General features: G+C 43.9%; 1 protein-coding gene across 1 annotated transcript; it reads right to left on the bottom strand.

Moving 5' to 3' along the window:
- Positions 1-1262: 1262 nt before the first annotated feature.
- On the bottom strand, positions 1263-27822 carry LOC128341186 (xaa-Arg dipeptidase-like). Its single transcript, XM_053287370.1, has 7 exons — positions 27110-27822; positions 26477-26625; positions 17877-18019; positions 5075-5229; positions 4321-4453; positions 3685-3792; positions 1263-2168 (listed from the first exon to the last, which is right to left on the bottom strand). Exons 1-7 carry the CDS (start codon positions 27644-27646, stop codon positions 1969-1971), a joined length of 1425 nt encoding a protein of 474 aa, XP_053143345.1. The 5' UTR covers positions 27647-27822; the 3' UTR covers positions 1263-1968.
- Between the last annotated feature and the right edge of the window lie 124 nt (positions 27823-27946).

Genomic DNA, 27946 nt, shown 5'->3' with positions numbered 1-27946 from the left:
TGTATATTCTAACCATCTGCTTTATATTGTGTGCACCTACACTAAGGGGCTGAAAATTATTTTTCAAAATACAATTGTCAGTGCATGAGTATATCATATAGATGGAGAGGTTTGCTGTACCACACTGGCAAAAGTGCTACTTTGATTATGTATTAAGACAAGGGGTTTAGCTTCCCCTTCAATCTCCAAGATTGAAATAGCCCACTATTTTCACTCAACTGTTTTATAGATTAAGACTTCCATGAGAAATTCCTTATTGGGTTCCAGTTACAGTACTGTATTTTTCAGTGTAAATGCCACAGTGCACAGGTTCTAAAACGTTACTTTAAGGCACCTGCGGCCTTTATGCCAGAATTGAGGGGCGAGGGAAGGAGGTGTGGCGGCAGCATAGCAGGACCCTCTGACCAACAATAGGCTCCGTATGGTCGAAAGGACCTGGAAGGGAGGGAGGCAGCGGAGGAGCAGCAACAGCGCAGTTGGACCTTCCTGGCCCTAGGTTTGCATGCTTCCCCCTCCCCATTTCCCATGGAATGCTGTTTGCACTCTGTGTGGGGGCAGTTTGGCCCCTTGCTCTCCCCACCACACCACAGAACGTGTTGGCTCAGACAGGGGTGGCCAGGTTGGGCCCGCGGTGAAGCCATGGGCATGTTTAGGGGCCAGTGCTGGCACCACAGGGGAGGCACCTTTAAGTGGAAATTAGAAGGTGCTTACCTCCCTGTATTGCTGGCCTTGAAAGCTCTTCCCAGAAGTGGCAGAGGACTGGCCTCTGCCACTCAGCTGGGGTGCATGCTGCTTGGAAGAGCAGCTTGCAGCAGCAGCAGCAGCAGCGGATTGGCTCTGCCACTCAGCTGAAGCCACTCTTCCAAGCAGCGCTTGCCCCAGCTGAGTGGTGGAGCTGATCCTCCACTGCTGCTTGGAAGAGCTTTCAGGGCCAGCAATACAGGGAGACAAGTACCTTCTAATTTCTACTTAAAGATGCCTCCCGCTACCTCCGCTAAATATGGCCATGGCTCCGCCACGGGCCCAACCCAGTCACCCCAGCCTGAGCAAACACCTTCGGGGAGGAGAGATCAAGGGGCCGAAATGCCCCCATGCGGAGCACAAATGGCTATCCATGGGAAATGGAAAGGGTGTGTGTGTACTTGGTTCTTTAGCTGTGATGCTTACACTGATGTGGCATTTTTGAAGTGGTTTTTTAAAAAAATGCAGCCATTTTTCAATGGTTATGCCGATGTGGCCTTTCTACCAGAAAATACGGTATATCTGTTCGCTCACTTTTATTCACATTAATTTATCCTGGATTATCCTGCATGCAGAATTACTAAGTGATACATGTTGTGAAATTGTGTTGAACAAGGGCTTGGGAGCCTACCTATTTGTGAAATATCAAACAATGAATCATAAGCTGACAGTCTTTCAGAAGAGTTTTAGATAGTCAAAAGATAAAAATATTATGTTCAAACACTGAGTTCCCAGTTTTAAGTCTGAAAGATTCTGAAACCAGAACTAAACTTTAAACTCTGAACACATCTCGACTCACCAACCAACCTTTGGCATCCACTTCATAAAAACTTCAGTTCAAATATGTATAGATTTATCGAGTACATTAGCTTTTCTTGATTGTTTGCATTTGGTTTTATAGTGAGCTAAACATGCAACAACTCTCACTGTAGGAAAGCTATGAAGATAACCCAAGCTTTACTTTTTAACCATCATACTAGTGATTCAAAAACTAATTTGCAAAATTTTGCAATGCTAAGATATTCAGCACATTTTCAATCACTGCAGAGAAATCATGTAATTTTGTGTGTCAAATTAAGACAACTACATGAGAAAAACAACACTGAGGTCACTTAGTTGTGCCACTCAAAATGTCAGCATCTCTCCAGCTATTAAGCATTCTCTGGAATTCAAGCAGAGTAATCCCAGACTTTCTATAGAGTTTACATTTTTAATATGCTGTACACTTCAACGTGACGCACATGCTGCTCCGATACCAAGGGCAGATCCTTTCCCAGGTGTATTCAAGTAGTCTTCCTCTTTCAGCTTCACCAATCTGAAATCTTCTCTAACCTTTTCCAACAGATCTGGCTTGAAAACAACATCCAGGGCAGTCATTGCCAAAGCTTTAGCTGTCCGCAAGGCATAGAACTGAGCTTCTTCTGACCCTAGAGCAAATTAAAACCCACAAATGAGAACAAAAGTGAACAAAGCAGCTACTAGGAATATACAGGGGGAAAATAATGGTAAGAAAAGCCGGCAGCTGACACATCGAGCACAGCATAACGTGAGTGGTGCTGATCCACCTGCACTGCTGTGGGCTTGCAGTGACATGCCAGTGCTCTTGTGCAAGAGTGTGAGTGCTTCAAAGAGTGCACCAACACACCAGAAGTGCTAGTTAGATCAGAAACACATCACTTGGCAGTCATTGAGGTGCTTCCGATCTAATTAACACTTCCGGAGTGCAGGCATGTACTATTTAAAGTATTTGTGCTCTTGTGCAAGAGTGCTGATGCTTTGCTGCAAGCCCATAGCAGCACATGTTATGCTGTGCTGGATATTGGTCAGTAGATTTAATTCCTAAAGCACTTCATGTTGAACTAGTTTAAGAACATAAGAACAGCCCTGCTGGATCAGGCCCACGGCCCATCTAGTCCAGCATCCTGTTTCACACAGTGGCCCACCAGATGCCGCTGGAAGCCACAGACAGGAGTTGAGGGCGTGCCCTCTCTCCTGCCATTACTCCCCTGCAACTGGTACTCAGAGGCACCCTGCCCTTGAGACTGGAGGTGGCCCACAGCCCTCCGACTAGTAGCCATTGATAGACCTCTCCTCCATGAAGTCATCCAAACCCCTCTTAAAGCCATCCAGGTTGTTGGCTGTCACCACATCCTGTGGCAGAGAGTTCCACAAGTGGATCACGCGTTGTGTGAAAAAGTACTTCCGTTTGTTGGTCCTAGACCTCCTGGCAATCAATTTCATGGAGTGACCCCTGGTTCTAGTGTTGTGTGAGAGGGAAAAGAATCTCTCTCTCTCCACTTTCTCCATGCCGTGCATGATTTTATAGACCTCTATCATGTCTCCCCGCAGACGTCTTTTTTCTAAACTAAAAAGCCCCAGGTGTTGTAGTCTTGCCTCATAAGAAAGGTGCTCTAGGCCCCTGATCATCTTGGTTGCCAGATAAACTGTCTTTATAGGTTCCTTTACATGCATACTGTACAGCTGCACTGGAACTCTTTGTACTTAAATTTAATTTTGAAGAACTTGGTATACAGCTATACTATAACTCTGAAGGGAATCAGAGAACAAGGGAGAACAATTTCCCTTGGAAAAAAGTTCAGTTTGAAAACTTAAACCTCAAGATCGCTACTTATAGCATCTGTCTCTAGCCAGTTGCTTATAAAGCCACCAGTAAATTTCTGAGGGATGTACCCTTCTAATAAGTAGCTAATGTTAGATTTGACCATTATAAATAAAAACTAACTCTGCTTTGGACAAATCACTATCACTCAGCTTAACCTACTATACTGGGTGGTTGAAAGGTTAAAAGCTCACTATAAGCTCCCTGAAGGGAGGATAGACTGCAAATATAATAAGGATATAGCTTAATAGTTTTCACCATAATGTTCTCACCAGTATTATTAAGGGGGGGAAACAGACACAGCTCACTTCAAGTCCACTAACCTGCAGCTGTTGTGTACTGCTCAGTATGGTTCAGCGCTTCAGAGCCAATATAAAAATAGGGATGAATCCCAGGAACCACAAAGGTAACGTTTCCAAAGTCAGTAGAACCTAGGGAGTAGCAAAACGACTCCATTTCAAATGCACAATGAAAGCAAAAGCCCAGATGACTAAAAGCATAAGCTATACATTGTAATGCTGAGCACTGGGTAATAAGAAGTCCAGATCCTATAGGAAAAAGAAAAAGGACAACTAGAAGCAAGATGGATGGACTCGATTATGATAGCAATGAATGCCCCACTGAGAGGCCCAGCACTTAATCAATAGGAAACAGTTTGCTGATTGATATGTCCAACTGCATGTATTTGCTTGTTTTACATTATCCTATTCTGTTTCTAAATGTCAGATTCCCCAAGATTTTTAGTTTTTTCCTGAAAACTGGTGAAATGGGCTGGGCAATGCTGGTTAGAGAAAACATAATCTGCACTGGACATGGCATCTCCAGTCCCTAATCACTGGAATGTACAACTAGAGGCATGTCTATAAGAGACAGAAGGGAGCAGATTTGTTTGAAAACTAAGATATTCTGAAATGAAGGGCAATTTTAAAAATGGGAATATGCAAGAGTTCCAATATTACCTGACAGTCCGTTCAAGTTGTCATCAGAGATGAACTCCATGCCAAGCTTCTTTCCATTCTCTATATAAGCTTTTTCTAGGCTCTTGTTAGGAAGCACATTGTAGTAATCGTGTACCCCACCTTTTAATTCCACCTAGAAAAGAAATACACATATTTGGCTTTCCACAAAAAGAACCAAATCAAGCATGCAATCTTATGCAACTTTACTCATAGGCAAGTTCCATGGTATTCAATGACATCCAGGTAAGCCATGGATTAGGGCGCTTTCATTCAGAGGAAAGTTTTCTTTTTCCAGACCTTAGTCAATTGCAGGTATTTTTACAAATCAATATAAATTGAGAGGTGGGAAAGAAAGTCATTTTTGAACACTGCCAAATGCAAAGGAACAACCTCCTGGAAGAATAACACCCTAATCATAAATTCATTTATTTCAAAGTAAGCTTGATGGAAATTATTGAGACTTAAAGCAGAGCCTTTAGAATCAGTAATGTTAATCTTTTGAATCTCACTACCTTCTTTGCAATTTAAAAAAAAAACACACTCCAAAGTTTACCAGTTTAAGATTTAGTCAATTATAGCCACCATGTTATGGTAAAACTACCATAAAGAACAAGTTTGCATTTAGTTGCTTGAATTCTCTCAACTAAAATATTTTAGTAGGTCTTGAGTAATTTAGTCAGAACCTCATCCTTATTTTTAATTTTACTTGAAAAAACAGCTCACATATTGTAAAGAGAATTTTGGTCAACCTTACTTCACATCCTGTGGCCAGAGCTGCAGCTTTAAAGCAGTTTTCTGCTTTCTCGGTCAGGAGGGAGAGTTCCCTTAATGAAGGAGCACGCAAGTAAAATTCTAATTCAGCATAAGAGGGGATGATATTAGGTTTCACACCTCCATTCTTTATTATACCTATAAGAGAAAAACTGTTTTACTGAAATCAGAGTCTTGCACATGAGGTTTTCTTAAGTTTCTGACATAGATGTGTTCTATTCTTCCATTATTCATATGTTTGCCCTTCCAGTTGAAAAAATCTAGCTGGCACTGAAAAAAGGAGGATTAAGCAATCAGTAACACATAAATTGAATATATTTTACCAGAACAAGGCTTGAAACCATCCTTTCACATTCAGTTCTTGAAAGGTTCAAGTTTTGAATAAAATCACGAACCATTTAAGTTGTACACATTTTTTTCATGATTAAATGTTAGGTATTACTTTTGAAAAATACACATAATCTGACTTTTTTCTTCCACATAATATACTACTGTTACATGCTGGATATATGATGAAATAACCATGATACAATATTTGCTCCCTTGAGCTGAGCAAGAGAAAGGGATAACCAGGCATGAAAACATTCAAATTCTTAGATGACATCAATTTTTTAAAAGGCAATATTCAATGAAAAAGATTCAACATTCCTAGGCACCAACTCTTTTTCAGTCCTGTAAAATAAAAACATGAAAAACAGGTTGCTCACCTGTAACTGATGATCTGGTAGTGATCCGCTGATATCCATTAGAGTGGGTTCTGTGCCTGCGCTGGAAGCCTCTCGGTTATCGAGTTCTACAGCTCCTCTACGGTACCTGCGCCCCTCCCCATATGACCACGTGGCTATTTAAGGTGGGAGGAAGTGCAGGCACCTCAGTTCCTTGTAGACTGATGAAGCAGTCGAATAAGGAGGTAAGTTCTACTGCGGAAGGGAGGTTCGGGAGGGTCTAATGGATATCAATGGATCACTACCAGATCATCAGTTACAGGTGAGCAACCTGTTTATCTGGGTCGTGATCCGTTGATACCATTAGAATGGGTGACTAATTAGCTCCGTAAGGAAGCGGGAGCAGTAGAGTCATTGCAACACCCTTTTGAGGACAGCTCTCCCAAAATTTGCCTCCGCAGCAGACCGCAAGTCTATGGCGTAGTGTTCTACAAATGACTGCTCAGACAACCAAATAGCAGCCTTGCAAATATCCTGAAAGGATATGCCAGCCAGGTGAGCGGCTGAAACGCCATATGCCCTCGTGGAATGTGCCTTGATGGTCTTTGGGGGCTGTATCTTTTGTAGGGAGTAAGCCAGACGGATGGTCTCCACCAGCCAGTGTGACAGTCTCTGCCTTGATAATGTCTGTCCTTTGTTCTTCCCTTTATAGGAGATGAACAGTCTCTTCGATAACCGAAAAGGTTTAGTCTTAGAAAGGTAGTAAAGAAGAGCCCTGCGAACATCCAAAGAATGCAGAGTCTTTTCCAGCGGTGTGGCTGGAGATCTAAAGAAAGTGGGCAATACCACATCCTGGTTGATGTGGAAGTCTGACACAATTTTAGGTAAGAAGGAGATATCATGACGAAGGAGAACTTTGTCTAGGTAGAAATGTGCGTAGGGGACATCCATACGGAGAGCCGTAAGCTCACTCACCCTGCGTGCAGTGGTGATCGCTACCAGAAAGGCAGTCTTTAAGGACGTTAACTTCAGTGAGGTCGATTGCATGAGTTCGAACGGGGGCGCAGTGAGAGCAAAGAGGACCAGTGAGATACTCCACTGTTCGCGGTTTGCGGACAGGAGGGTACAGGTTAGCAAGGCCTTTCAAGAAACTTTTGCAGGAGGAATGGGAGGACACTGTCCTGCCATCCCACCCTGGATGTCTAGACGATAAAGCCGCTAGGTGGACTTTAATAGATACATTTGAGAGTTTTGCCTTTTTAAGAGAGATCATATAAAGTAGAACCTCATGGACAGTGGCTTCCTTAGGGCAAAAAGCATGACGAGAAGCGTAGACAGCAAGCCTCCTCCACTTGCTAGCATAATTCCGTCTTGAAGATGGTTTGCACTGATTCAGCATGATCCGTTTCAGGAGTTGACCCTCAACGTTGTCAGTTGCAGGGTTAGAACTCCGGGATGTAGAAGGCACCCGTTTTCCTGAATCAGAAGTTCTGGTTGGTTGGGAAGTCTCCGAAAGTTATTCGAAGTCAGTCTGAGTAAATGCGGAAACCATGCTTGGCAGGGCCACCACAGTGTGATCAGGATGCACTTTACATGGCCAGTCAGCAGGCGTGCTACAACTCTGCCTACTAGTGGTAGAGGAGGGAACATATAACTCCAACTTTCCGGCCAGTCCAGTTGGAAGGCGTCTCCCAAGGACTGAGGGCCGTGACCCGCTCTCGAGAAGAATAGTTTGCACTTTGTGTTCTGCCGCACAGCAAATAAGTCGATCTCCGGGTGACCCCAAAGGCGGAATATCTCTCGCAGGTAAGTGTCGTTCAGCTCCTGTTCGTGTTGGGTTCCCGTCGAGAATGAACGACTTAGGCCACCTGCTATTACGTTGTCTGTTCCCTTGACGTGGATGGCCAGTGGCGTAATACTGTTCCTGATGCATCAATGCCAGATTTGCAAGCTGAGGGAGCAAAGAGATCTTGAGACTGTCCTTCCTTGTCTGTTCAGGCAGGCTATAGCCGTCGTATTGTCCAGCTGTAACTGTACAACCCGGCCCCGTGGCATTGGAAGGAAGGCCTTCATTGATAGGAAGACTGCTAGTAGCTCCAGAAAGTTTATATGTAGCTGGCTCTGTGCGCGCGTCCAGAGTCCTTGAGTCACGGTGGCATTGCAATGACCACCCCATCCTAGTAGGGAAGCATCCGTCGTGACCCAAACTGACGGAGGCTGTGTCTGAAAGGGTACTCCCTTGAGTAGATTGGCCCTCTGGGTCCACCAGGACAACGTGCGTAAGACTGGTATGGGAACCAGTAGGCACTTTTCTGGGCTGTCCCTCAGCAGGTTGAAGGAAGAGAGGAACCATATCTGCAACTTCCTCATCTTCAGACGGGTGTACTGTACTGTAGGCTTGCAAGAGGCCATTAGGCCCAACAGGCGCTGTACTCGACGAGCTGGTTGTGAAGCGTCATTTTGAAACTGGTGCACTAGAGAAGCTATGGTTTGGTAACGATCCTCTGGAAGAAACACCTTCCCCCGGGTGGCATCCAGCACAGCCCCAATGTACGTCGTGATGGGCACTGGTGTGAGGTTGGACTTCTTCCAGTTGACCTGTATCCCAAGGTCCTGGAGAAGGCACAACATATATTGTATCTGCGAAAGTAACTCACTTTTGTCCCAAGATGACAGGAGCCAGTCGTCGAGTTACGGATACAATTTTAGCCATTTCATTCTCAGGTGGGCCACCACCACTGCCATGCACTTTGTAAAGACACGTGAGGCAGTGCAAAGTCCAAATGGTAGTACTTGGTACTGGTAAACTGCATTTCCTACAGTGAACCGAACATATTTCCGGAAGGACGGACGGACCCCTATATGAAAGTAAGCATCCTTTAAGTCTAACGTCACCAGCCACCGCTCCTAGTGCAGAAGCAGCAGGATATCCTGCAATGTTGTCATACGGTATTTCTTTACTCAGACGTACTTGTTTAGATGTCTCAGGTCCATAATTGGCCGTATCCCTCCATCCTTCTTCGGAATTTGAAAGTAACGGGAGTAGAACCCTTCTCTTCTTCGTGCCCATCGCACTGGCACAACAGCTTTCTTGAGCAAGAGTTTTTGCACCTCTTGGAATAAGGCTGGTGTCTCCTTTGTGAAGTGAATGCCCCGAAAACGCGGGTGAGCTTTGAACTCTATCGCATAACCATGCTCAATGATTTTCAGCACCCAGCGATCTGATGTTATGTGGCGCCATGCTTGCACATGACTTGCCAACCTGATGGTGTTGGTGGCTATCGGGAATGGCTGGGTGTTGTATGCCGGTCCCCTGTTGTCCCCTATGTTCTGGGGAGGTGAGCAAAGCTGCGGTACAATGTAATGCGATGGGCTGTCCTGATTTTCAAAGTCGCTGTTTGTTTTCTTCCAATGGTTTCTGTCGATTTGATCGACATTTGCCCTTTTGTTGGTTATTACGCTTGTTGTAAGGCTGGTATGACTTGCGGTAATCCCGGTGGTCCTGTTGTCTATACGAAGGACGTGGGTGATAGAAGGACCTCTGTCTTCCCCCATATGATGTTGAGGTCGATGCAGAGGTTGTAAATGTCTTGGCTGTAAATTTAGATTTTTTCATTTTCTCCATGGTAGTATCAGTCTCTTCGGAGAAAAGGCCTTGTCCGTCAAAAGGCAATCCCTCTATTTTGTCTTTCATATCTTGCTGGAGGGAGGCAGATCGAAGCCAAGCATGGTGTCTCAAAGTTATCACTGTAGTGATGGATTTGGATTCCGATTCTGCCAGATGTTTGGCCGTACTCAGTTGCTGGCAGGTGAGGTCAGCTGTCTTCTGTAAAGTCTTGCAGAATCTATGTTAGAACTCTTCTGGAGATAGCGCATCCAAATCCTTCTCCAGATCTTCCCAAATGCAATAACTATATTTCACCATGCAGGCCGAGTAATTTGCCACTTTCACAGAAAGGCAGGATGTAGAATATAGCTTTCTCCCCATAACATCCAATTTCCTCCCCTCTTTATCTGCCGGGGTGGTGTGTCTCCTCCCTGATTTGGAAGTGGTTGCACAATCTATGACTAAGGAGTTCGGAACTGGATAAGTACAAATTATCTTGCTCCTGCATCCGATAGAGGCCCTCTAGGCGCTTAGACATGGGAGTAGAAGCGTGTGGTACTTGCCAAGCGCATTGTGCTGCGTTAGATATTATGGGTAGCAGTGGTAAAGCGACGGGCTGGGCAGACTAAGATCGCTGCATGAAATTGTAGACTGGCTCGTCTATGGTTTTTAGTTGAGAAGAAAGATCCAGACCCAGAGCAGAAGCCATCTGCTTAACATGCGAGTGGTAGGCTTTTAGCTCTTCCATTGGCGAAACATGGGCTGGAGTTGCCACATCTGGAAAAGGATCCGCCTCTACGGTTTCCGTATCAGACTCAAAATCGGAAGAGCCATGGTGACTTTCTTCTGAGCCATCTTCAGAATGGGTTCGACTCGAAGACAGTGCCCCTGGAGAAGCAGGGGGTGGAGGAGGAAGAGTTGTCAAGGGTTCGGTTTGTACTGCTGAGGTGGTAAACGTGCAAACTGTCATTTGGGAACCTCTGTTGGAAATAATAGGTCGAGGAGTCTGAGTGGAAGCTGCTTTTTGCACTCTAACAGGCACAGCCAGAGCATCTCCTGCTGATAACGGATGGATATGGAGTGGTGTAGCACTCAAATCCGGCTGTTAAAGAACTGATTCTTCTAGATGCAGAACCGCAGAGTTCGCAGGCCTCCAACAATGGTCCTCCTGGAAGTCATATGACACCCCCAGCGAAGAGGTACCTGGAAGGGCCGTTTCTTTAGATGATGATACGGCATGGCTAAACCTGCAAGTGTGCCATGGAGTAGGCATGGCGAGCTGCGTGGAAGTCAGTAGTCCAGGAGGCAGGGTTGAAAAAGGTGCCGACTATCATCAGAGTGTGGAAAACCCTGAAAAGTTGAAGGGGTGGTAGCAGTCGAATCCAGCATCTTCAGGAGAGGGTCCAAAGAAGTGAGCTCCGCATCCAAGAGATCTCCCTCTTCTAAAGAGAATGTCATTGGAGCATGGAACCGAGGAGTCACAGTGGTGATGTTAGCAGGCGTGTTCAATGTCGACAATTGTTCTCCATCTCTCGACGTCGAGGGGGATCTAATTGGAGTCATTGCGGGCCCCAGATCCCGGGCTGACAAAATTGCGGGCATCGATGTCGAGGCAACCGTTTTAGCCGTGTCTATCGACGTTGATGTGGCATCCTTCTGCGACATCTCCTTCGATGTCGATACATCTTTCGGCATTGATGCCAATGTCGATGTCGTGTGACTAGGCGCTCCCTATGTCGACGCCTCTCTCAGTTTCGAAGTCGATGTCAAGCCAGCTAGTGTCTTGGCTGGAGAGGTCTCCCTCGGTATCGACTTTGATATCAAAGGGTGTGGAGTCTCCGGTTTCGATGAAATTGATTTTCTCGATGCCGATTGTGCCGTCGATTTCGAAATCATATTGATCTCCTGAGCCGACCTCGATGACAGCGTTGAACTGGAGGTTGATAACTTCTTTGCTTTTTTTGAAGGTTTTTCGGTGGACGTCATTTTATCACCCGGCCTTTTCAAGGGCTTAGGGGTCTTTTCCGTGGGCGTGGAGGTTTTAGACTGGGCCGAACCCAGGGCAACTTGGCTCTACATTCTGTACAGCGTTTAAAAGTCTTTTTTCCCTTAGGGGTGTCCATTGTACTCACTCCTTGAGACAAGCCGCGGTCAAATAGCCAGAATCAGTCCGATCTCTCAGCGGTTGAAAAACGGTGCGCAATGGCAGGTCCAGAAAACAACTGAGGTCAAGCCAATATTTAAGCAGTCCAAATCACAGATCCAAAGAATAGTCAACAAACAGTCTGGGTCAGAACCGTCGTAGAACTTTCTTTTTCTTTTTAATGTGAATTTGCAAGGAGCCAAAACGAAGGAGCCGCAGAAATCGCGAGCGATCCCTACGGCGGTCGAAAAGGAACTGAGGTGCCTGCACTTCCTCCCGCCTTAAATAGCCACATGGTCACATGGGGCGGGGCACATGCGCCGTAGAGGAGCTGTAGAACTCGATACCGAGAGGCTTCTGCACAGGCGCAGAACCCGCTCTAATGGTATCAACGGATCACGACCCAGATCAGTACTATTGCTTGCCCCGCAAAATGCCCTCAAGTGCATTTTGACTTTTCAAATTTTGAACAGGATTTTGCTTTAGAAGGTGCATGTGAAAATGAATCGAGCTGGGGCTAGGGTGCTATCAATGTGCAGTGCCCAAGCAGAATGATATAAATAAGCAATTGCAATTAATGAAGATAACGTTCCATATTAAAAAGCAAAGAAAATAGACATGATTGAATTCCCCGTGCTTTCTGACCCTGTTTTAAAATGGTCAAGGAAATCTCCAATTACTAAAAGAATCTCAGGAAGGGTAGAGGTTGCCCCATTTTGCAGTTAAATGTTGATTTAGAAGTAGAGAGGGCTTTTTCCTGTTACCTGGGTTCTTTCTAGAATCTTGACCTTCAGTCTGCATAAAACTAAACTGAGTCTATGTAAGAACAATAATATTCCCAAAGTCAATGTTAACAGTACATCAGGTAAACTATAAATGCCAGAGCTTGGAGCAAAATGTCAATATCTGGCATAGGATTTCATACCTGATTAAGTAGCACCTTATCAGAATCCACTTCCAGCGGATTTCAGTGGAATCTGTGGATTCCAGCAGCATCTCATGGGCCACTGTGCGAAACAGGATACTAAACTAGATGGACCATGGACCTGATCCAGCAGGGCTGTTCTTATGTTCTTAATCAGTGATTTTTGAAGAGCAACAGAACTTTTGATCTACATTTGAATTAGTGTCACATTCATATGACTATGCATGTACTTTTAAAAATCTATTTGGCTAATAGCCACAGAGGGAGTTTGCAGGCCTCCATACCCTGCTGTCCTTTCTTCCTAAACAGATATACAGGAGAAAACTTTTGCATTTTTTTGTATATAATTTGAACATTTGTGTGAGAAATCAAGCAAGGTTGCCATCTCCTCCAGATTTCCGGGTATTTACCAGCATAAATTTTAAACATGTTCCTCAGCACCCATTAGCTTATCCAAATTCCCAGCTTGCTTGCTTTTTTAAAAAAATAAAGAATGAAAGCTAAGCTCTAGCTCTTGTAGAAGCAGAGTTAAGGAGCAAAACACGTGGTCAATATTTTGTTCAACCGCTGGGCTTAGAAAAAGGAAGGTGAAGCACAGGAGGCTGGCCGGGAGAGGTTCACACAAGAAGTAATCTCCCTGAGGAATGTTGCCGTTGTTTTTTCTCAGAAGGGGATAGGGCAGTTGAAGTAAAGTGTGCCGTCATGTCGATTTTGACTCCTGGTACCCACAGAGCCCTGTGGTTTTCTTTGGTAGAATACAGGAGGGGTTTACCATTGCCTCCTCCCGTGTAGTCTGAGATGATGCATTTCAGCATCTTCCTATATCACTGCTGCCCGATATAGTAGCAGCAGGGATTCGAACCTGCAACTTTCTGCTTGTTAGTCAGCCATTTCCCCACTGCGCCACTTAAGGTGGCAGGGCAGTTGAGAGGATAGCTTGATTCAGGGATAGCTTGATTCAGATGTAAATTACTGCCTACCTGTGTACTATCGTTAAGGATATGACCAAACAGATGTTGGTTTGGAGTGTGAGCAGGAGCTTTAAGAAAGAGGAAAGCAGGTCCTTACCTGGTCTCTGCCACCCCATTCAGTTTCCTGCTGGGGTGGTGCGCATCCCAAGTATTTGTGTGCAGCACCAGTACGCACATGGCATCCACGCATGTGCAGGTGCCATTTGTGTGGTCAGCATGGTGTTGCTGACCACGCAAATTGTGCCCACACACGTGGAAACCAGGTGCGTGCTGGCACCACACACAGGCACTTGGGACACATGCCACATCAGCAAGAAGCTACATGGGGCGGAGGAGAGCAGGTAAGGACCTGCTATCCTCTTTCCTAAAGCTCCCACTTGCCGCGTTGCTCCCCTCCCTGCGGCATCAAACCAGTTCAGCACCCAACCAGTGCTCAAACCACGAACCATTGTAATGTTTAAGGTTTTTGGCTTTATAGTGCAATCCATTCTATTCATGCCTACTTAGAAGTAGGTTGGTTGCAATCAGATATTCTTCTAAGTAAGTGTGTATAGGATTGAGTCTTAACTGAAAAGCTCAGTGTATTTTTTGTTTTATTGCTGCTATTAATATTACAAACTTAGTGTAATCTTCATTTATTTTCTATATATATTATTTATAAATTAGCATATTTAGACCAATTAATAGCATATTCAGGTACTGGAAAATGGAGTAGGGTGGTAGTCTGCAGTTGGTGAGGAATCCATGACAGCACTACACACAGCTAATTAGCTAAGTTTAAAAACTGAACTTATATATTAGAATGTGTTGGGATATAAAGTCTGGATGTTTAATTTTAAGGTAAATGGTCACATAAAGAGATCTTCCCCTACTATTTTTGGTAGGTATCCAGAACAAATACAAATCAACTCTACAGTGCATCAGTTAATTTGCTTAATGTGCACAATATGCAAATTTGCAAGCTAATTTGCATAACATGCAAACTATGGTGCCCAGATTGGAGAGCTTGAATATGGCAACCTTAAAATCATGTAAATACTAATTTTGGTAACAAGATTTTTAACATTATTTTCCATAACTGGGATACCTCCAGTAAACTTTAGCCAAATGAGTCCATTATCAGCAAGGATAAATTTCAGAGAACTAGGTAAAAAAATGTTTTCACCTTAAAGTAACTTACTGCCTGAATGAATATCAACTAGGGGTGTCAAATGACTCCTTCATGAACAAATTCTGGGCAGAACAGCCTAAAACAATCTGAGTAACTACAGAAGTGTGCTAACTCATGGTGTCCTGATCTACAGCACTTAAAAATCTATGCTAAAGTATTGGGTAGAATATTGAAATTGTAGTTTTCCAAATATGTATCTTGTTCAATAATTCTGTGTTCAAATAACTTGCCAAATCCCACATTTTGCCAGAATACTAGAATCTGCTACAGTTAATAGAAAGTTCTGAGAGCTGCATAATCTACTTTATGCCCAGGTTCTGTATATAAAACAGATAATTCTGCTGCCCCCAGGCTCATACTACACTATGTATGTATGCAAGCAGTAACAGACCTATGAGTGGATACCTAGGAACCACTATCAACCTGAGTGTATAGAGAGGGATGAAGTGTTTGCTATCAACCTAAGTCCCAGATGAAAGAATGGCAGGCCTAGTCTCAAGTGCTAAGATGACCCAAACTCTGAGAAAGTCATGCAAGTGTGTCCACCCTGAACGGTCTCTGGTCTGTGACTGTATCGCCATTTTGACTTAAGATGACAGCAAAGTTCTTACAAATGTAGAGGCTAATCGGAGTGCTATCATGTTTTTGATTCCAGAAGGGCAGGCCATGCTCACATCTCACTCTGTACCTGACCAAGCTACAACACACAGACACACACACACACACACACTTACTTGACCAATGGGGCTGGGGAAAAGGAAAAACCAAGCAGTGATGTGCTGGCACAATACCATTCTTGGGTATTTCTACACCAGCTAGTAAAACTGTGCAACTATGTTAGCAAATTCCTCCCCTGGACAGAATGCAAAGGTTATATTTTCTGCTCCTGACTACATAATCTAGCCCAGGCTGAGCAGCTTCGGCCCTCCAGCTGCTGGACTACAACTCCTATCATCCCAGCCACAGTGATCAATAGGGATGATGGAATCTGTAGTACAACAGCAGCTGGAGGGCCAAAGTTGTGCAGCCCCCCGCTAACTCAACCTCTTCTCAAAAAGATACTGTTGCCCAAAAGAACAAAAAGACCAAGCATACACAATTAAATTATGCATAATCTAAACAGCAAAACACTTGCAGCATTCCTTGGCATATATCTGCTTGCATTGCTTGAATGCTTTGGACCAAATGGTTTGATTAGTTTTCTTGGGCACACAATGAGCTAAATGCTGATCAGATGGTTAACACCACGAATGCAACTGCCCTGCTTATGAAAAACAGTGTCAGCTAAAGTTTCTCCAACCAGTATAACCAGTGCTAACCCACCAAGAACACCATAGAAACTGAAGTAGAAATGTGACAAGATATTACTCAATTTTTAGTTTCACTAGAACACAAACCTGCCTCATTTAAATCTAAACTATTCCAATTCAATAGTTAGAATACAGAGAGAAACTCTGGCAGGGCAGAAATGGGTAGAAAAAGGCACGAGATATAAAAGAAAATTGATGATCTTGAAGTTAATTTTAATGGGTCTTAGTCATGACTAACTTAGTCTGGATCCTGTCAATTATGTATAACCCTTTTATATATTTTCATTCATCTGAGCAGCCACCCACACTGAAAAGATCTTATATGCAATGCCCAGAACTGATATCCTGACCGATATTTCAGGAGATGACTGTCTCTCTAGAAGGTATTAACTCTCTTGCATTAGAAAGCAAACAAACTAGCAAAGAAGCATATGCAAATTCAAAATGTCCCATGAACAGAATGAGAATGGCCATTAATCAGAATAGCCTGGACACAAGATCTTGAAAGACTAGATGCTGTGCTACACAAGACTGAAAGGCTATTTTCATTTTTAATAAAATTTATATGAGCTTTACATTCAAGACTTGAGCCAAGAATATGAATCCATCTTTGCACAATTGCTTTGGAAATAAATAGGATCATGCAGGCAGACAAATAAAATGCATATGCCAACTGTATCTGTTAAAGAAAGGCATGAACAAACATTCTAAATTTATTCTTCAGAATGTTCATTTTAGAAGGAACATTAATACTTCCAGAACCCATATTAGATAGCTACCTTTACATCATCTTTGGGAAGTAACTAGAAATAATGAGTTGGATCTGAAGAAGCACATACTGAAGGAAGTCTCCTCCAATGAACTTCCCCAGCCCCTCCTCCCCATAACAGCCCCCTGTGCTCCACTGAAGCCTTTTCTGAGATCAGGGGACCCTCAAAAATGGAGTGGAATGAGATATGGCATGGGGGGCACCACGGGGAAGGAGGAAATAGCCAAGTATCAGACAGATGTGGAGACTTAAGATACAACCCAGTGGTTTTTTAAAGAATTTTATATGCTGCTCTTCAACTAAAGGTTCTCATTACATCCTGAAACTAGACAGATTAAAAAATTTTGCAGAGCCAACTAGAGTTTCATTCTGTGCATTATACCCTCAACTCAGGTAGATATAATTACTTTGGTTGAGCCTTTTAAACCAGTTATTTTACAATGTAGCTGGGGAGTACACATTTCAATTTCAGTGGGTAGCATCTAGAGCAGTACTTGTGTTACTTACACATACATGTGTACACACACAAACCCCGGGGAGGAGTGTGTGTGCCATTCCTTTGCAACCCTTTGTGCCTTGCTGAAAATAAGTTCCCCAAACCAAAGGGACATATTTTCAAGGGGTATATGAGGGTTGCAGAGGGAAGGAGAGGTCAGCAAAAATTGACTCTCCCCTTGTGAGTGGAATGCACAAGTACTAGTCTGGATGCTATCCGGCGAAGTTGACAACTGCATATCTTTAAAGTTAGTTTGGTATCTTCAGTTTGTTCTTTCCACATTAATTACCCCATATTTTAAAAAATGGTTTGAAAGTTTGAAAAAAACCAAAAAGTTTGAAAACCAAAATTGTTTCTAAAGTTATGCTGTATTTACAAGGGGCTCAGCTGCACAAACAGCAGATCAAATCATCTAACACAAGACTGCAGATGTCTCCTATGGTAACACAAACTTATCTCAACATCAACCACCATTTTTATGAACACATAGTAATGAAATTTGGTGTACCCTGATTTACATAATTTATACAGAGTGTTAAGTGAACAAATTGTAGAGAAAGCTGTGTAGTACTTAAAGACTTTCCACATTTACCAAGAGATTGCAAGTTGGGGGTGGGAGACACATAAACAGTCATTTGAATACCAATGTTAACATGCCAGGTAGAACATTTGCTTAAACAATATTTGATGTATTACTTGCTGGACATAAGATTTAATGAAGATCTCACCATGAACTCTCCATGTTGGTTTCATTTGCTGTCTTAAAAGTGACAGATTGTTGTATGCAAGAACAGCAGCATCTAATGCATTTACTCCTTCCCAAGGGTAAGCAGCAGCATGAGAAGCTTTTCCATAGTATCTCACAGTCACACTAGGAAATAAAAGCCATCACTTGTTTTTAAACACTTTTTTCCAATAAAAAGATCCCTTTGGATTCATTCAATGAACTTTATTTTAATAAGTGTGCATACTGTGATTTATTACCTCTATAACAAGATAAACTTGTTGGGTCTGAAAACACAGGCCCAACACTATTTGAGGGTGGGAAGTATGCGATCAAGAATTTCATATTCAAAGATGATCTTTGCCACTGTAAAACAAATTGACTATGGGTCAGTGGGTTGGAAAATGCATACATACAAGAGAAAAAAGTTAAGCTCTATGAAGTTGAACAATATTAGTATATTAGAGACTGGTATTTAGTTTCTCCAGTAGACTCCTTGGCTAGCATCCATGCAAGAGTACAAGTTATTCCCCCCGCTCCTTGCTACAGCCCCCAGAGTCTCAATAAAACTGTTCTTGAGGGTTAAGAGATCATCTACGATAGCACAGGGTGTTGTTTGTATTATTTTCACTGTGATTTGTATTGTCTTTCTTTTGTGTTGTTGGGTCAATGACCGTAATGAAGTATCTATCGTATCTATCTCTTGAATCTCTCTCAGGTGGAGACACCTTCCACCTGCTCATGGAACAGGTCTTTGCCCCGTTTCTGGGAATTCCACTTGCTGTCTTCCCTGCAGCCCCTCTGTTGTACCCATCTGTTGCCAAGTGTCTCTCAAACCTTGGGAATGGCTTTTTCAATAACACTATGGAGGCTGCAGCAAGGAGACAGGGCAGGAAAAACTGCTCTAGCAACTGTGTTAATCTCATTGCTACTCCTTGTATCTGGACTAAGAAAGGGGCTTTGCTATCGTGACTGGGCAGAAATTAATGCTTTCAAAATAGATACCAGAGATCATTGAAAATGCAGTCGATGTTACCTTGTTTGAGATTTCTTCACATCTTCTCCATTTGCCTCTGCCCACAATACCCAACAGTTGCCATCATCCAAAGATCTCTCCTGCACATTCATTTTAATAAAGGCAGGCAATTAACATGCACAGAAGTTTGTGTGTGTATGTATGTGTATAGATAGATACTTTATTACAGTCATTGACCCAATAACACAACAGACAGACAATACAAATCACAGTAAAAAATACAAATAATACAAACTATGTCAAGGTCTTCATAATAACAATAACTCAAACCAGCTCAGACCTAATCTTACATGCGGCTGCCCAGAATTTGACGTTATGGGTACACAACGATCAGCTAATAGAAAGGATGCATATCCATCATCCATTCGGACAGGGATATTTAATAAAAGGGGAGAGATAAAAGAGATATGAATATCCCCATTCTCAGCCTTTTGGCCAAGATCAAGTATCATGCCTGTGTGTGTGTGTGTGTGTGTGTGTGTGTGTGTGTGTGTGTGTATGAGAGAGAGAAAACAAGATTTACAGAACAAAGCAGATTTTTAGATGAAATCGAGATAACTGCTGGAATGTCTACTTCCTTTTCAAAAGCTTCAGCGTTTTCTTCATTAAGTATCTTTAATATCCTCCTTACCCAGATCTTTGTTTTCATGAAAAAGAGCTGATCATATTCTGAAATATGTAATATTAAAACAAAATCTGGTTACAGCTAAATGAAAACTAATATTTAAAAGCAAAGTGAAAAATGATGCAACCCTAAAAATCCACAGGTCACACTATTACAAAATTTTGGCCTAACACAGTATCTGGAATTAAAGAGTTAGTAACTATATTCCTTATCTCCCATTATCTCCTTCCTAAAACCACAGGATCTGTATAGAATCTATACTTAAATTATTTGCATGTACTTCCTAATGACCTGATCCTGATCTTGAGAAACTTACATTACACTTCAGTAAAATGACTAGTCTTTATCATACTAATTAGGACTATTCATTGGAAACAGGGATTTAACACAGAGCTCTTATTTTTACAAAGAACTGACACAAAAAAATCAGAGTGGCCCACAAAACAGGACCTTAGCATGCACTCTTGCTGCACACATGCAGGACTTGTCAAATTTTATTTGAATCTAAGAGTAGGGATGTGTATGAACCTGTTTGGAGGCCCTTTTATGGGCCTCTGAACAGGTTCGAACAGCCAGCGGTTCAAAGGCAGCAGGGGAGCATGCACTTACCCCCCCCACACCCCCCCGTGTTTCCCCCGCTGACTCTTAAAAACCATTCCGGAGGGGTGGCAGTATACCTCCCAGCCGCCACGTTCCCTCCTCGGTTTGGAAGTCCCCCCCACCCGTGTGCGCACAGGGTACAAACAGGGCAGCAGGGAGGTATGCTGCCACCCTGCTGGACTGGTTTTTAAGAGAGCACCAGCGGGGGAAACATGGGGGGAGGGCACCCTCTCCTGCCCTTAATGGTGCCCCCCCTTCAAACCAGCCCCCGCCAGTTCCGTGCACACCCTTATCTAAGAACCAAATCAAAAATTTAGGAGCCAGACAACAGACACTTGACAAAATTACCAGACACTGACGGACATTATAGGAAAAGGGTTAACTGGCTTTGAAATGAAACAGGACTGACTGGGACAAATAATTTAAGTAAAACTGTCTCTGAATATCCTAGTCTAAGCACTAGAGTTAAATTTCTAAGTGCCTCGAATCCTTGGCACCAAGGATATGTCAAGCCTGCACTCATAGATTCAAAATGTGATTGTTATGTCACCATTGTTAGATTTGCTGCTGGCTGTATTTTTTGGAGATAACAAATTGTTAATGTTAATTTATAGCCACTACTATTCAGTAATAAAATGTTTATTCTCCAGCAGGAGTGTCTTCATTGATACATACAAATTCATGTTGTAACATATTTACACTCTGTTGGCCAAAACCCTTGCATCAGGAATTCCAAATATGCAAACAATAAGCTTCAAAGGCAGAAAGTGGCCTTGGAATACTTAAAACACTGCAAGATTTGTTTTAACTGAACTTCTGGTTTTGAGCATTTAGATCAACTTGCCTTTAGAAAACATAATAACTAGAAATGTTAAGAGTGAAAGCAGATTTTTTTGAATTACTGAATATCCATGAATCTCAGAACATGCCTAGAAGCCACACAGCGTACTACCCATACAGTAAGCAACAGTGTTCACAGCATGAATTAGAACCTACAGCATATGCATTACTGAATAATGCCTGTGTTTTTCTCTTCTCTAGCTGGAGACAAGTTTAGAGACCATGGCACAACACCATGCAAACTTTTCAGAGCTAAACTTAGTGAGATAAGTTAATACAACTGGGGTTTTACAAAAGATAAACAGTACAGAGGTCATTCTGCAGCACATGACAGAAATAACAGTAAAACGGTCAGGACAAATATAAAGGTAAAGACAGTAAAGACAATGATTTTAAAGGTGCCGTGTGGCAACAAATTAAATGTTCCTCAAAGCAAGCTAAGTTTTACAAAGAAAAACAAGATACAGTTTTATTGAGTGCAGATGAGCTGCTCTAAGTGGGTATACTGGTGTGTCAGCATCTTCCACTTGCAACATGATTCAAAATAACTCCAACAACTTGTGCTCAGTGCAACCTGTAATAGTACACCCAAACAGGGCAATCTAACAGCCCAGCCCCTTTAGGGTCATGCCAGGCTATAGGATACAGCTAAACAGCAGCAATGAAACAAAGAAACTTACTCAAAAGTGAAGGTGTCTTATTTGTCCCAATTGAATCATACTGGCAACACTCGGAATACCAGTGTATTCTTATGCACGTACATCTTAATAGCTTATACTATTACTTTTGTTCAGAGCAGGTGGAAATATTGGGTTGTTGCCTAACCTTGTGCTCTGTGAACAAAAGCTCCTTCCGTTCATAGGAGAGTTGCACTCCTAGATGGAGTTCATGGAAGGAGCCTTTGTTCACAAAGTGAAGGTTAGGATAACCCACTCTTTACCTACATAATCACACACGGGATATTATGGGAGATTCACGGTTGCTGCTGAACACAGCAGAACCAAAACCAATATCCTGGAATTTCACCCCACTGAAATAAAAAGCACTACTGGCAGGAAAATAAGGGAAAGTGACCCTATTCATTTCCTATACTCTTAATTAACTATGGCACAAGAAATTTGTTTGCAGAATTAGGATTTCCAGTGTAGTGTTCTGCCTCATGAATCAACAGCAGCATTTTCCAGTTACTACCATGGCACAGCCATTGAAATAACAGAAATGTGAGAAATAAGAAATAACTTTTCTACTTGGTATTTTGGTAAGTGCGGGGATATAGAAGCTATAAACACTCATATATAGCCTGCGAGTACTTCTGGACCCAAAGCTCTCCCTGATCTCTCAGGTTGAGGCAGTGGCCAGGAGTGCTTTTTATCAGCTTCAGCTGATACTCCAACTATATCCATTTCTGAAGATAAATGACCTTAAAATAGTGGTGCATATGCCAATAACAGCCAGACTTGACTACTGCAATATGCTCTACATTGGCCTACCTTTGTATGTAGTTTGGAAATTGCAGTTAGTACAGAAAGCAGCAGCCAGGCTGGTCTCCGGGTTGCCTGAAGAGATCACATGCCACCCACTTTAAAAGAACTACGCTGACTGCCAGTAAGTTTCTGGGCAAAACACAAAGTGTTGGTTATTACCTATAATAGCTGGCACCCAAGGTATTTAAGAGAACGCCGCCTACTTCATCAACTCCACCACCTATTAAGACCATCTGGGGAGGTCCGGTTGTGGTTGCCACTAGGGATGTGCACAGAAATCTTCGGCGCCGGCAGGGGTAGCGCTTTAAGGGCGGGGGAGGGTGTACTCACCCCTCCTGCCGCATTTCCCCCGCAGGCGTGCTGTTTTTTTTAAGCCCCTCGGGGCGGCAGCGTTCCTCCCTGCCGCCCTGTTTGCCCCGTTGGCCAGAAGTCGCGAGTGCACGTGCGCCCGTTGTACGCGCGCGCACTCAAGGCAGAAGGGCACGCACGCACGCACCAGGCGCACGTGCACTCACCACTTCCAGCCGACAGGGCAAACAGGGCGGCAGGGAGGAACGCTGCCGCCCCGAGGGGCTTAAAAAAAACAGTGCGCCGGCAGGGGAAATGCGGCGGGAGGGGTGAGTACACTCTCCCCCGCCCTTAAAGCGCTACCCCTGCCGGCACCGAAACCACCCCCAGTGCCGAAACGTTTCGGAGGCCTTCATAATGGCCTCCAAAACATTTCGGGCACATGCCTAGTTGCCACCAGATCGGTCTAGGCCTTTTCTAGAGATGTCCCAGGACTCTGGAACTCGATAATTTCCTCTTCTCTGAATGTTTTTAAGACAGACCCAAAAACATACCTGTTTAGCCAGACTTTTAGTTTATAATTTTAAAGCTTCGTGTTTTAGCGTTTTTATTTATATTTTAAATTTAAATTGTTTTAATTGTAATAATGTTCTAATGGTTTTTAGATTGTGAACCACCCAGGGACTTTTCTATAGGGCGGTATAGAAATGAGCTAAATAAATAATAAAGCGCCTTAAATTTAATAGAAAACTGTATGAGAAGAAAATAATTGCTGTTACAAGTGGAAAATGAATCTTTACACAAGTGTGTTTAAATAAAAGGGCATGTCCTGGCTAATTTGAAATACTTTGATGTACACCACCTCTATTCTTCTGGTTCTCAGCTTCTCATAATTACTGTAGCAAAAGTACAGAACCAGGCATCAATATATATATACTGCATCCCCAAAAATATAATGTTTTGCCAATGAGGACAACTCAAAGGGTTGTGTTTTTACTTGATGAGTCACCTGTAAAATTAGATGCGAAAAAATGTAAGATTAGTAAAGGCTATCCAGTCTATCCAGGGTTTTAATTCTGATAAGCTTCCAAACAGGTGATCACAAAAAAAGTGTTCAAAACAGAACTGATGCATACAATCCAGATGTTCCATGAGATCTACAATTAATTTTGAACAGAGTCCCTATCTTTGACATCAGTTCTGTTCAAAACAAGAAAGAACTGGGCTGAAGACATAACGCTAAATTTCTACAAAGGAATAAGATCCATCCCACAAGTGCTGAGGTGGGGGTGGGCATATTCCTTTCTTACTACTTACAAAGATGCTATGCACATTTCAGAATAATTAAGAAATGTTCTTTAACCTCTGACAGAGCCACAAGAAAAGGCTTGTGCTGGACAGCTCATTTCCGAGATGAAAAATCAAATGCTATATGGAGGGCACAGTATCAGATACATATTTCATTTGTCACTAACACTAGCCATAATTTTCACATGCTTATACTAATGCAGCTCTACAGACATAGTAACACTTCAAGATTTCAAAAATCTTCATAAATTAAAAATCATTTGAGACAAGAAGTATATCGATGTGAAAAAATACCTGGGGAACTGTGACTTGCCTGCTGTTATCTACTGCAAACCACCGGCTTATAGATGCTAGGAACTAATGGTAAGTTAACACTGCCATCAGATTCTGAATAAAAAAAGTTCCTGTGGCAGATGGGTACTACAGTCAAAAACAACATTTCATGAGTAACAAGGTACTGGTATGGCTTAGAATGACAATTTTTGTGTTCTGGGTTTATGGAGCTCTACCGAAGAGTATTTGGGATGATAAAGATATGCTGCATTCATTTACAAGCATTCTGCTGAAAAGGCCTCAAAAACATGTCTTGACAGTTGTATTTGTTTGCTTCTAATCTGCCTACAAGGTTTTCTTTGCAGAGTTGGCCACCTAAAGACAAACACTGTCAAATATGAAAATAAATATTAATTTTCATTAGTCAACTATGACATTTCAATGTTGTGTTTCAGGTAAAAACAAGCTGTAACTATTCCTCAAAACATTTGTTGAAACAAACTCTAAGCAACACATGTAGCAGGATGGTAGAATCTGGACTGCTTCCAACTAAGTAATTACAGAAAGGTTTTGAACGTACATCAGCATCTCTAGTCCCAATAATGGTTCAGCTGTATACGCCACCTAATAAAAAGCATTCACTGAGAAGTATTTCAGGGCCCAATTATGACAAATTTGTCTGAAAAATTCACACAGTAAAAGAAAACTTGTTAAATTACTGCATCTTCAGTTCCAATAAAGACTAGGAGTCTCATAAGAGCTATCACATACAAGGCATCGGGGCTGAAACTCACACCTTGAAAGACATGGAAAATTGGATTCTAGGTTGAGAAAGTTTTAGGCAGGGCAGCTTGTTTGTGAGGCAAGGTGAGGCAACAGCCTCAAGTGGTGCCTGCACCATGGAGCAAGTGAGGCCAACCCCTAACTCCACAGGCATTGCCTCACGTCTGCTACTACCACTCCCCAACTCCTTGCTGCCCTCCCTTTCTGTCCCCCTCACCTTAGGTGCAGCCCCCCCTGCCAATAGTAGCACTGGGAGCAGGGCCAGCCCATCTCCCTCCCACATCTCATGGCTGCCATACTTTTGTCAGCTGCTTAGCTTGCTGAATGGCTTTTTTCTCTCTTCTTTGCAGAAAAGTTGGCCAGGGTGGGGGTGGAAGAGAGCAAGAGAAAAGTCACTCAGCAAGAAAAGCTAGGTAAGATGGCGAAGGGCAGAGCACTCAAAGGAGGCAGGCTGGCCCCACCCCTGATACCATCACAGGTGCTACCCTTCCACATTTTGCAGTTGCCATACCTTTAACAGCCCCTTTTTGTGTTGGGTGACCTTTTCTCTCTCGTCCCCAAGAGCAATGAGTGCACGAGAGAAAAGTAATGTGAAGTAAACTTTGTACTTTAGTTGGCAAAGTACAGCAGCTGCAAAATGCGGAAGGGTGACACCAGCAGGGCAGGCATGGCCAAAAGCATCTTGAGGTCACCTCGAGCCAGCACTGGCTTTAGGACTACTTGAACAGTGGTGTAGCCACTTTAAAAAAAAAATTCCAGTAGGCAACTTAAGATAGTCAGAGCAAATGAACACATCAAAGACACATTTTAAGTGTGCCAATTTCCCTAAAAATTGAGAGGCTATAATTTACAAGAAGCTTATAATTAATGTTGATTCCTCAGCTCTTAACACTCAATAGTTAGCCCAGAATATACAGGTTACTGTCAGTATCAAAATATATAGGAAGATAGTGGTCAGAAGCTGGCAGTTCCAGGGCAAACCTAGTCCCCAGAAGCAACATCCTTCATGGGCTCAATTTGGAAGAGATGGAGAAAGTGACATTTTTGCCAATAAAACTTGGGGCCATACTGCATTATGGATTGCGAATTGGTGGACATTCCCTGTCTCAAAATAGTTCTCCAGGAAAACGGCTGACCTAAAGGCTTTTGAATTTCCCATAACAGAACCTGTCAAAGGCTAGGACCCATCCTTCCTGCTGTTTACTCCTTTCTTTACGTGTTTACCACGTAATTTCAAGTCAAGAAAAGGCTCCTTTGCTTGCCGAAGCAACCTTCGGCAAACCCAACACACAACCAAATGGGGTTCAGAACGTAAAGTCGATTTGGGGGGGGGGGGAGTGATCCGTGCCTTCCGTTCGTTTACTCACTCATGTTCTGCTACATCAGGCAAATAAGCGGCATCTTCTTGGGAGGGGTGCGCCATAAAAACAACATCTAGACCATCAAAAGCTCCGGCTTTAATTAAGTCTATTTTGCCTCCGCCATCTTCTTCGGCAGGAGTGCCCAGCACTGTGATCTGAAAGCAGAGGATATAAACAATCAGTCTGATGAAAGACAGAGAAGGGGGAAAGGCGCAGACGACGGGGCCAGTCTGAGAACACGCAGAGAGACGACGGCGGGTATGGAGAAGGAAAGGCAGCCTACATGCCGGGGAACTTCGTCGCGTGTGCATATGGGCAAAGAGGCACCTTTTACCGTGGTGATTCTCTTTATTTAGCAGGGGGAGAGTAACTGGCCCTATCCACCCCCAGCACAGTACTTCCAGTGACTGTAGCTGGGGTCTATCTGATGTTTCTTTTAGATTGTGAGCCCTTTGGGGACAGGGATCCATCTTATTTGTTTGTTATTTCTCTTTTTTGGAAGGGCGGTATAGAAATCGAATTATTATTATTATTATTATTATTAGCGAAGGGGGAGACAGCAAAAGGGGGGTACTAGGGTGGGCCGAGCGGAGAAGTGGCCAAAGGCAGAGCGCGGGATCTTTCCCCTCCACGCCTCACCTTGACGGCGGGGGCGCGGGGCAGCCCGGCGGGGGGCTGGCGGAGGCTCTCCAGGGCGCCCTTCAGGCCCAGCGCGGCGGCGGCGCCCACCTCTGCGATCAGGTTGTGGCCGCAGGCGTGGCCGATGCCGGGCAGGGCGTCGTACTCGCACAGGAAGCCCAGGCGGAGCGGCGGCGGCGGCGACTGGCCGGACTCCTCGACGCCCCGCGGCGGGGCAGCAGAGGCGCGGGTGGCGGGCGCCCCGTCCCACTGCCAGTCCGCCCGGAAGGCCGTCTCCAGCTTGTAGCGCGGCTGCACCGACCAAGCGCCCGCGGCCGGCGGCGAGGACGACGAGCCAGCGGGGCGGCCGGCGAAGAAGCGCGTCATGGCGCCGTGAGCCTGGTGCTCCTCGTAGGCCAGCTCCGGCTGGCTCCAGATCTGCCGGCTCAGCGCGCCCAGGCTCTCCGACGACGCCTCGATGCACTCGGCCGCCCGCCGCTTCAGCTCCTCCAGGCGCAGCGCCAAAGCTGGCCCGTCCACTGCCTCATTCGGCCTCATAGTCGAAAATACTAGGCGAGAGAGAGAGAGAGGCGACTACAGAAACCGAGATGAACCGAATCACTGCAAGCAAGCTACGAACTCCACCATCCACGGTGACCGGCAACTGTCTGAAACGCGCGCGCCACCTGAGAGCCTTATATACTCTCGGTTACTAGGTCAAGCCGGGACTTTTCACCCTAGAGCTTGCTGGGAAGGGTAGTCTTGTTTTGTTGAGTGCTGCTCGGTAAAGAACAGCCAGACTCACAAAGCTCTGCGCTGGCACGCGGTGGCCGGAGAGGAATGTAAGGAGATACGCGC

The sequence above is a fragment of the Hemicordylus capensis genome, chromosome 1 (assembly GCF_027244095.1).
Source record: "Hemicordylus capensis ecotype Gifberg chromosome 1, rHemCap1.1.pri, whole genome shotgun sequence".
NCBI lineage: Eukaryota > Metazoa > Chordata > Lepidosauria > Squamata > Cordylidae > Hemicordylus > Hemicordylus capensis.
Note: the sequence above shows the minus strand (reverse complement) of the source record. Positions and strands in the feature narration are given on the sequence as shown.